This window comes from Juglans regia, chromosome 12 (genome assembly GCF_001411555.2).
Source record: "Juglans regia cultivar Chandler chromosome 12, Walnut 2.0, whole genome shotgun sequence".
NCBI lineage: Eukaryota > Viridiplantae > Streptophyta > Magnoliopsida > Fagales > Juglandaceae > Juglans > Juglans regia.
In genome coordinates, this window is record NC_049912.1 from 27,802,620 (window position 1) to 27,814,019 (window position 11,400).

An 11,400-nucleotide genomic window follows, 5' to 3' on the forward strand; every position below is an offset into this window, starting at 1 on the left:
AACCAGTTGCCCCTCCCCCAAACTAGGTTCGTAAATCGTAAAATCCAGTTTCAGTTTCTGACTTCCCTCTCTAATGAATTAATTAGTGGAAGGCATTTTAGTTCATTTGACCCCAAGGCTTTCAAATTTTAGTTTACGTTGAAAGCTCAGCGATACGGTTTTACACTGCAAGGTATTAGATGACAATACCTTGAGGAACAGTGAACAAAAGTTCAATTCAGAACTTACCCTCAAATTTTCAATGTCATTTATCCTGATCCGAAAAGCAGCTAAGTATTCCCTCTTCACTCTACCAAGTACACACTTGAAAACTTACCAGTATTACGTTCAAGATGTCTTGTGTGCAACTAAGTTCTTGTGGTCTATTTTATTTTTCCTTCCAAGGATTACATTATTTTGGATTTGAAGGGCCACTCCATGATCCATAGCCCTATTAAACAGTACCATAGAGTTCAAACACCCTGATCAAGACATGCACTTTCCTTTGTTTTATCACAATTATTAATTCAGTGTTCGAAATTCTTCCAACACTCTTACATTTTAGGATTCCTCGAACGATCCTCATCCCAGTAGAGATTTTTCCAACATTTTGTTAACAGGAGAGGAGACTAAGGGGCATGCCCCCTTTCTTCCTCCACTCGTCTCTATGCTTGAGAGTGCTCTATAATCTTGTCATTAAAATGTTATTATATATCCTGTTCTGAAGTTGCAACAGAAATTACATTACATACATATATCTTGTTCAATCCGTGCATTATTTCCGAAAGTACTCGTTAAATAATAACATAACAAGAAGCGTTAGGTCTTTAAAAATTATAAAAAAGAGAGCTTACAAACTAATGCAATTTGATATGGTACCACATTATAAAAGTATTTTTAATGTAAAATAATTAATATGATGTACCAATTAATATGTAAAACATTTTTTGGACCAAGTATTTCCGTAGACATAACAAACAAACATGATCAATGGTACAAGAACATAAGCTAGTTGGTTCCTAACCCGTCCTCAAGTTTAAGACATGGATTTCCTCCGCTTGGGAGGATCAGTCCGACCTCTCATCAACTTGGTTTTCATGTCCATTAATGGCGTTTCCCGCCCTAACCCCGCCTCCTCTTCAACCTCTTCGATTTTCTCAATTACATTAACACTCTTGAGTGAAGGCATTCCAAACTTCTTCCACTTGAAAAACCCCTTCTTCTTCTCCGTAAGTCTCTCAATTTGCGCTTGCATGAACTCAAACTGTCTTTGAAGCCAAAAAACATCTTCCTTCAACCTCCTTATCTCTATTTGTTGAGTTGTCATTTCACGCTTTGAATAGCACCGAGCCGGAGGTTCAAACCCTGGGTTCGGGCTCCAGGTCCCAGTACTGAAGGAGCCACTCCAATCAATATGGCGACTGAGCTTGTTTTGCTCAGAGAAGAGTACTTGGATAACAGCTCGGACGGGCAAGCGTTCGTTTTGGGCAGCGTGGAGAGATGCTTCCTGTGACAATTTTCGACTATCAATTAGTCTGCAGAGACTCTTTCTTTCTTCCTTTGATGTCGCGGGATGTGCCTGCCAGCAAACAAGCCATATATTCAGTTTAGGATTCCACAATGCATAGGCATGAACGAAGCAATGATATATGCAGATCACAAACTATATGTTACTAACTCGTGGGCACAAAAACATTCTAATTAACTAGATCATTTATTCACTTATTTTTTCAAAATGATTTATATAAAGAGAAGTGTTCTAGACACAAAGAAATTACGTAAAAATGAAATTATAAAGTTATGCGCTTTTATGTGATTCGTTAGATTTATTTTACAATAAAAGTAACTTTACAACATGACGTAATGTATCAAGCCACGACACTTTGTGAATTTACTCTTTTGTAATACCTTTGTCACTTCTTTGCTGAATAAGACACCCGTTTTCTTTTCTTTTTCCTTTTCATCACGGTTGCACAGGCATGGGGGGAAGGGAATAGATTCCTTTTAATATTAGGAGGCAAATATTAATTCTAAGATTGGAACAGAGAGATGTTGTGAAGCACATTCCAAACGAATTGATCATTGTCAGTTTGACTTTCGTGGGAGTAATCTCCAATCCAACCCCAGTACACCTCACATGACCAGCTTTCACATGCTCCATGAGATCAGGACAATGCAAAAGCCAAATTTAGAAAAATCTAGGCTACTTTTATCACTAATCGATCGAGATAAAGGGCATTGATGTCAATTAAATTTCTGCATGCCCTGCAAGAACCCCGGCCACCTAACCAACACTTCAGGCATCCTGATCAGATGAAGAATCTCATGCTGGTGACAACACAAGAACTAACCCCTTGGGACCTTTTTTTTTCTTCAAGGGGAAAAAAACACTCAAACTTTAATAAATCCCAGATGAGGTTCTTGTATTCTTTTTTAACTTTTTTTTTGGTATAAATATTTCTTACTATGTATCGACTTTTCTTACTAGAGAATTATACTAGCTGGATTAGGAAGTACTCTTATAAATGACACTAAATTATAATCTGAAACTAAATTGTTCAGATTATAAATTAATGTTCATTTCTGAACCCAAAAAAAGGTAATCTGAAAATAAATTAACGAGAAAACTATATACTTAATCTACCAAAGGGATCTTACAAAACAACTGAAAATCAGAATGAATCTTAAAATGCAACCTACTTTGAGATAAGTATCAATGGCTCGGTATAACCCATCATCTGAGGCACGAGCATGGCCAGGGAGAGCTCCTGCAAGCTCAACCAACTCCGACAAGCTCATATTTGAATCAAGGGCGGCCTCAGCGAGATAACAATCCACGAGCTTTGCTACCTTAATCAAAGAAGCCCCCGTCTTAGCAGTTTCATCCAAATTCACAAACCTCTTCACCAGCCGAATAACGAGCTCCACATCCAGCAAAGTCCCACAAGTATGGCTGAACGATGGTATCATTAGCTCTTTCAGTGAAGCATGGTCAAGTTGACATGAAATCCGTCTCTCAAGCTCGGCTATATACGTGGGCTTGACCCCAACCATGTTGGCCGTCCGGAGAAGGCGAAGAAGGAAGTTGCATGGGATGGAGTCCTTTTCAGGAGGGAGAACTCCTACTATGGTTTCCACGAAGAACCTTTTCTTCATCCATGAGGCCGTGACGCTTCCCGGAGATTCTTCCAAGTAATTTGTTTGGCCCTTTTGGGTGACGTCCCCGCCGGAGAGGTCAGGTAGCCATTTGGAGGCGTAGTGGGTGATTATGGAACCGATGAGGTCGTGCCGGACACCCTTGGCCTTAATGCTGGAGAGGGTTTTGACAAAGTAGTCCATGTCAAGGATACATGCATCGTCGAACCAGCATTCGGCCGAGAACTGAGATGATTTGGCAGGGGAAGTGACAGTTTCCGGCAAGGATAGCTTCTTCATTCTTGGTGCACAACTTGTGGCCGGTGGCTTTTAGAGGGAGTTGGTGCTAGATAGACGACCTGCAGGGGAAACACAGGATAAGAGGATATTTCGTATCTTCATTACGTGGGCTTACAGACGTATGCGACAGACATATGGGAAAAAGGAAAAAATATCATTTTTGTTCTCTGTGATCGTTTGGAACCAAAGAATCTGAGGACAAATATATTAAATAGAAAATGTCCCATCCCCTGACATACAAGATTCATTACCATACAGCCCAACACAGAAACGGACCTTAACATCTCTCACTCTCTCTCTCTCGATTTTTTCCCTTGGTACCTTACCAGAGCCTCGGCCGTTCGGTAGTGGAGATATAATATTAAGAAAAAATTTACAAAATTTCCTATTATCCACGAAATCTCTACGCATCATATTTTTTTAATTTTTTTTATCAAATATTTAATATATAAATAAAAAATAAAAAAATTGAATTAGTTTAAAAAAATAAACTCAAAAAAAATTAAAATTAAAATTTTTAAAAAATATAGTGTATGGAAGTTGAGAGGTTGTGTAATATTGCTCGTTAATATTTTAATTACAAGTATTACAGTCACAAATAAATTTTATAAAGTAAATCTATAAATTGACATAATTTCATAAGTTAAATCTACTTTATAATCAAAGTAATTTTACAATTTAACGTACTACATCAAATCATGTTAATTTGTAAATTTATTTTTATAGAATCTTTTTATACCTGATACATTTCTCTATCACAAGAAAAACATTAAACATACATTGTTTGAAAAAAAATGATTAAATATGAGACTCAAATGAAAAAATTAATTTTTTAACAATTAACTCCACTCTTTTTTAAAAAGAATGCACGACACTTGTTCAACCCATAATTATATCTAACATTACTCAATCAAAAATGCTTTCTCGCAATTGTTAAGAAGGCGAAGTGAGGAATTTTTTGTTGGGGGCTAATTACTCTTGTTTTTTTTTATATATATATATACTGTTTTTCATTTAATATTAACACGATGATTGTTTCAGGGAACCTCATATATCAAAGTTAGTGTTTTCTTCTTATTCTTCAAAGAATCAGAGAGAAAGCCTTGTTACCTAGTGTTCGGCTTTTATATTAGATATCGTGGGGGACAACCTATATTCCGTGTCAAGGGTTAGCATCTCGAGTACAGGTGCCAGGTCATAGTCTTTAATGCGGTGTGGCATCCTGGGTCATGCTTTGATGGCAGGTGGGGAGCGATCATTTCCCACACACTCAGTCAGACTCAAGGGTGGTGTCCACGATTCCCGTTCATTTGACAGGATATGACCCTTAAATGTGAGGTGTTCTTGAAGAAAGGCGTCAGAGTTGGTGGGTCTTGTCTACCCACATTGATACAAGCATGTTGGCTCAAGGGCTCATGGGCTCGTGTGTCTTGTAGGGCTCGTGGGCCGGTTGTGTTGAGGGTTCCTGGGTGCACTGGAGGAATCCAACTCGGGCCGGGATGAGATAGGCTTCGTTTGGAACCAAAAATCCTCCCAACTCATCTCAACTCATCATTACAACTTTTTTAAATCCCAATACAAAATATAATAAACAATTCAACTTTTTCAAATCTCAAAATAATAATAATAATAATAAATAATATTTTAATAATATTTTATTATCTCAACTCAACTCAACTCAACTCACTTCAACATCCAAACGCACTCTTAATATCTTAGTCAAGCCCAACCCAAAGGAAGGGATGATCTCCTCCAGCCCCTAACAAAAACATTCCTCACTCCGCCTTCGCATCAATTGCGAGAAAGCATTTTGGATGATCTTTAGCGGGCGCAAAAGCCATTATCTGGATTCCTTTCCCTTTCTCTTTCCCAGCAAAAGGACCTGCATAGTGCATAATGGGTACTATGAAGAAGGGAAAATGATTTGCATTTTACCCAAGTCTTTTAAAAAAATAAAATTATTTTAATTTTAAATTGATGCATAAAATATATCATCTACATCACAAAGTAATAAGATTTGATTTAGAAGATTAAAATTTACAATTTATTTTTTAAATCAAGTTATGTTTGAAAAACACTTTTTTAGACGATTATTCATACTGTCTTATAAATTAAAATTTTTAAAATAATAATCTTATTAAATAAAACCTTTTTTTTCGTACGTCTTGCTTTTTCAAGTAGTATTACTCACGGAGGAGATATATATGATGACACATGCATAGGCGAACGGTTCGCTCATTAATTTGTGAATAATGATATACATCATTCTTATTCTAATTTTAACTTTTATTTAACTTTTATTTTATATAAGATTTGATATATTTATCATAATTTAATAATAAATAATTATCTAACGGTAATAAACGTATCACATTTTATACAATGAGATAAAAGTAAGATATTAAAGTAGTGTATAAAATTTGAGTGATGCTACTCTGCCGTCCAATATAAAATATATATATATTTTTTAAAATATTTTTAAAAAATAAAAAAAATATTAATATATTAATAAATATTTTTTTAATTATTAAAAAAATTTAATATATAAACGGTTAAAATAAAGGGACAAAACAAGAAGTTACAGTAACATTCTTCATAAAAATTTTCTTAATTTGCATGCTACAACTACCACGTGAACTTTGATTCGTTGGTTTTGTAGCAAACTGCGACTCCGCGTGGACATGGGCCCACCCTTATTAAAACCCTGGGCCTAATCGGTCCCGAAACTTGATCATCCTGCTTCGGTGCCGGTTAATACCACCGATATATAGCTCATACATATATATGCAATTAATTAAAGCCAACTTTTGTTGGAGAGAACTCCAAAACCAGCACAAATTTATGCAAAGTCGGGACGATTTCCTGTATAGATCAACTGTAGTGTTGTGGAGAGTAGGTAGCTTCACTTTAGAGCTGGTTTGGTTTGAATAGAGAAATGAGATGAATTAAATAAAATATTTTTTAATATCATTATTATTTAAAAATTTAAAAAAATTAAATTATTTATTATATTTTATACAAAAATTTAAAAAAATATATAATGATGAAATAAAATGAGATGAATTGAAAATATTTTTTAATCCAAACATGCCTTTTAACTCATGGGATAAGAGGCTCATACATATTGTTAGGCTCCAAACAAAATATGAATGGATTGAGAATATTAGAGCCTGGCAACCAGACAGAATTCATGGAGCAGAAGAAGATTCAGTTGACAACGAACTCATTGCAAGTAGCCTTCAGATTGTCAGCCAGACTGATGAGTGAATAAAAACTCTTTAAGAATCAAAAGATGGAAGATCAATAACATTGTAAGATCAAGCAATAGTTCCTATCGAATGAAAGTAAACTCAGTGCAAGCTATCAAACATGCAACATTTGCAGCAAGAAATTATTGTAAAGTACAAAAGTAAAAAGAAAGAAACCCTCATCAGTATGGTTCCAAAGAAATTTTGCAAGTACAGAAACTTAAAGACTAAACAGAATGTAAGCTAATTATATATTGAAAACTGGACTTCAAAAACAGCAAGTAGCAATGGCATACTTATTTTATAGGAAGATAAAATTCTATAACCAAATATCTCACCCACTACTGCTCATCTGCTCCACCATTCTTCCTGTTAAGCAACATGACGGGAGAAAATTATTAAATATTTTGGGGAGTTGAGGTTTCAGATGAACTGTTTGTGGTGTCACCGGCCATTGGATTCAGTGCTGAGCCACTAGCAAGAGAGCCATTCCCAGTTGCGTTTTCAGCCACAACTGGGATCTTGACAGCTGCTCTTTCCATCTCCTTCTCAAGCTCTTCCTCCCTTCGCAATGCGGTAAACTGGGTATCCAGAGATTTGGCTGCTGCTAACCATGCAAGAACAATCACCAAGAGTATTCCTCCAAGGTAAGGAGTTGAATTTGCAAGTGACCCAAAGGACAAGATCATAAACTGCTGAATCAGAGCACCGCCAGACTTCCCCAATGGGTTGCAGACAACATCAATGGCTGCCTTCCCTTTAACCTAAAGCAAGCAATAAAGAGGCAAAGTGAGCAGAAGGGCACAGAGATGAATATTAAAAAATTTCATGTCGAAACAAAATGGTATAAAAACTGAAAGAAGTGTGTGTGTGTGTGTGTGTGTGTTGTGAACATATATATATATAGCTTGTTAGTTTCTAATAAAATCTCTGGAGTGTGGCATCTCCTTAATTTTAGGCTTTAGGCCATGAAGATTCCCAGAGTTTTACTCTTTTACAAAATTCATAGACCTAAATTATTAAGACAACTTCAACTTCCAGATTAATTTGGTTTTGAACATTACTGAAACAAATCTACGCCAATACTAAGAAACCTGGATAGTAATGTCAGTGTTCAGACCTTAGTTTCCTCATCCAAGGGAATATAGGCCATCTCCTTGCAAGGGTCAAATAAGCTGTACTTGGCACTCTTGCTGAATATGTTTTGCATGGCACCAACATATACAGCTGCAAGAAGAGGAGTAATCCCGAACTTTGCAAGAGAAGGTCCAAGAGGATCCCCAAATAATATCAGAGAAAAGAAACCAACTCCTGTCAGAAGCAGGACCGTGGGAGTGATCTTGGCAGCAGCTCCCCAACCGTATTTGTCAAATATGAATTGACTCAGCAGCATCATCGTGAAAGTTGCTATTCCAGTGGCAGTTGAGAAGTCACCCATAAAGGAAGAATACTCATTTGGGCTTGGAAACTGCACATTTTAGAGTGTCAGAGACCCTTTATGTGATAAGCCAATTCAGTAATACAATTGGAAAAATCCATCATGAGTTCACCTGAGCTTTGAGCTTAGATTTCCATGTAACCTCAACAAGGTTGATGCTAATACCATATGCAACCACCAAAGTGGCAAGATCCCTAATGTATCTTGAAGAAACCAAGAATTTCAAGCTCTCCATTGTCCCCATTTTGGGCTTCTCCTGCAAAAACGAAAAACTACATATCAACATATTTTAAACAACCGCATCAATCATGGAGGGATCTGTCAAGTCTACAAAAGCTTTATTTTTTAGCCGTGTGTGTGCATCTAGACAAGACATTCACATACAGAAGAGTTGTGATCAATGAAAATGAAACAACAACCATGGCTTCGTCTTAATTGATATAATATGCAATGTTGAACAAACTATGGGGCATCGAATTAGCAGACCCAGCTAGCTTGATAACAAACAACCTTGATTTAACCTACAGGATGGTAAACCATCATATCTCAGTAGCTTTCTGGCAAGTTTCTCAAGAAAGAGTGCCATATTAAGCAAACGTAAAGGAACAAATGAAAAATCTAGCCAATTTTACTTATCAAAATAATATCTAGCCAATTTTCATGTCTAACATCAACTAAACACATTTAGACAGATTATGGATCAACATGTAATAGAAACCTTTTTTTAGGCAAACCTGTAACAGAAACAAATAAACAATAGGAGTCACTTTGCATTAGATTACCTTCTTCTTCTTACTACGGGTTGGAAGAGGAACATAATTATTCACCCACCAGTAGAGGAAACAAATGGCAAACCCCATCAACACCACAATGCTCATCATTCCTTTAAGGGAAATGGCCCAACCATCAACACCAGGACCCAAGTTTTTCCTCAAATTTGAAAAGTACTTAACCGTTCGACCTGAGAATATAAGAGCAACATTTGCCCCAAGACCAAACAGGGGATAAAATCTTTTGGCTTCCTCAACAGTAGTTATCTGCACAAAGAGCCTACAATAGATTAGAGGATGACTAGAGGAAGACAGAGACTGTTATAACCAATGTTTTTGATAGGTGTTATAACAAATGTAAAGAAACAAATATGTACAATGCTGTGAATTCACATAAAATTTTCGAAGACCAATTATATCAGCAGCAACCAAAATAATAAGATTTATTAGAACTGAACATAGTTATAAGATTGAACCTTTCTTCCTGTTTCAGCCTTTGGTGGGATATTTAACTTTAATATGATTTCACTGTCATAAGATTGAACATATTTCTTTTAATTTTTAACTTTTATTTGAATTTTTAAATAATAGAACAGCTGCCCATCAGCAGCCACCCTATCACTAACTGTAAGAGTACTATAGAATATTTGAGTCAACCTCCAAAGTTTCCAATGTCCATCAGGAATTTAATATTATGTTTAAAACCACGCATATTAATATTGGGAAAGGAAAGCATAGTTGAAGAAGGAAGACTGATTTAAATAATCAAAAAAATAAGAATATCTAGAAAAGGCATTTACAGTGAGAAATAAACGCTAATCATTTACTGAATGAAGTAGCAGGTCCCTTTACACCATCAGGGAGATAGTCGTTCGCTCAGATGCCTGTTAACTGTAGTTAACAGACATTAATCAAATCACTGACGCAGACCAGACAAAGTAAGTTCATATCCAGTTCAGCTACAATCTGTACTAGAGAACACCATAACATAAGGAAATGAACGCATAATTATACCACACTAATCTTAAAGGCAGAACCAGGCACGACTCACAATGGACCAAATTAACCTGTTTATGAAGTAACATGTAAACTAGACGTCTCTAAAAAAAATGACCCATCCAGGGCCAAGGCAAAAAAAAGAGTCAATGGGACTTTTTGCTTTGTTTTGTTTTTTAAAAGCAGGAAGAATAACAAGGTTTGAATATGATCATATACCGGCTTTCACTTTCAACCTCCAAGCATAATCTGTGATGAAAACTAGAGTATTCTACCGGGAAAATGCCTAATTTGTAACACATCCATGTAACGACACTGATATCCGCAGACCCACAAACTAGCGCCCATGGAGCATGTAAGAAGAAGATAGGTAACCAATATAAAAGTCCACGTCACGCTAGAAGCAGATTTGCTCTATTATTTGAAACTTTGATCAGCCATAGGAAAGAATTAAATGGGGAATTGTAACACAATAAAATAAAACAAATATCCATTGTCAATAAAATAAATATATGCTATACCAAAAACAGAGTTGACATGAAAATCTAAGGCATAATATCCGAACAATCAAGCAGACATATCATCTACACAAGTATGCTTCACGAGATAATCTTAAGTACCTGATTGGCAAACCCCCAAAACAAAACTGAAATCACCACACTACCCCAAAGTTCAGCCATGACATAGAACAAACAGAAGCTCCAGATCCTCATTATAGCAAGGGGGCCAAGGAACCTGGGGCCAAGTGTGTTGAGAAGCTTGTCAGCGAACGCCTCAGGGTGGATATAATTGCTAAGAGGATACATGAAAAATCCGAATGCCCCGAAAAAGCCTATGAAAGGCAAAATAACGGTATAGAAGAGAGCCTGCTTAGACAACACATTAGCCAGTTTGGTGTACAACAACATGAACCCAATAGCCATAGGCAAGTTCACCCAAGTTTTTAGAAAGGGAATAATCTCCGCACTACTCCCTTTGGCTGTCACAACCAATACATCTTTTGTGTCTCTGAGTATCGTATAGTTGAAAAGAATACAAAAGAACATCAACCCGAGTGGTATAATCTTCTTCAGCGTCGTAACCTCCATACCCAAAATCTTTGGCTTCTCAATTTCGGCTTCACCAAATAGTGGCTGACCATCAGCAGCTGCTGCAGCCTCAGCCCTGCAGATAAACAAGTTTCTCTCTTTTTGACCAAACCCATGAGTTTTTGAGACAAACCCATTGAATTTCTGGAACCCATTTGAGGATAGACAAAACCCACCAAAAGATTTAGGATTTGGGGTGAAAAGTCTATGCTTTAAGCCCTGTGACGGGGGTAAAACCCTGGCTTTTGGGTTCGGGGTAAGAGAAAGAAGCCCTTTGGTCTTTAGAACAGCCTCCATATCTCTCTTAAGTCCCTTGAGAAAAACCAAGAATTGGTTTTTCAAGAGGAGAACATAAAGAGAGACACGGAAACGAGGATGGGGGGAAGGAGAGATAAGGTGGCTGGAAGAAGATTATTTTTTTCTCGGGACTGTGTCGGGGTAGACAC

At 36.7% G+C, this 11,400-nt stretch overlaps 2 protein-coding genes across 2 annotated transcripts; both read right to left on the reverse strand.

Moving 5' to 3' along the window:
• Nucleotides 1-873: 873 nt before the first annotated feature.
• Nucleotides 874-3,565, reverse strand: LOC108993097 (root phototropism protein 3-like). Its single transcript, XM_018967859.2, has 2 exons — nucleotides 2,680-3,565; nucleotides 874-1,558 (listed from the first exon to the last, which is right to left on the reverse strand). The coding sequence occupies exons 1-2, from the start codon at nucleotides 3,412-3,414 to the stop codon at nucleotides 1,016-1,018; spliced, it is 1,278 nt and encodes a 425-aa protein (XP_018823404.1). The 5' UTR covers nucleotides 3,415-3,565; the 3' UTR covers nucleotides 874-1,015.
• A 3,207-nt stretch (nucleotides 3,566-6,772) lies between these two features.
• Nucleotides 6,773-11,400, reverse strand: LOC108993173 (plastidic ATP/ADP-transporter-like). The gene is made up of 5 exons (XM_018967972.2): nucleotides 10,487-11,400; nucleotides 8,883-9,137; nucleotides 8,213-8,356; nucleotides 7,783-8,130; nucleotides 6,773-7,426 (listed from the first exon to the last, which is right to left on the reverse strand). Exons 1-5 carry the CDS (start codon nucleotides 11,249-11,251, stop codon nucleotides 7,061-7,063), a joined length of 1,878 nt encoding a protein of 625 aa, XP_018823517.1. The 5' UTR covers nucleotides 11,252-11,400; the 3' UTR covers nucleotides 6,773-7,060.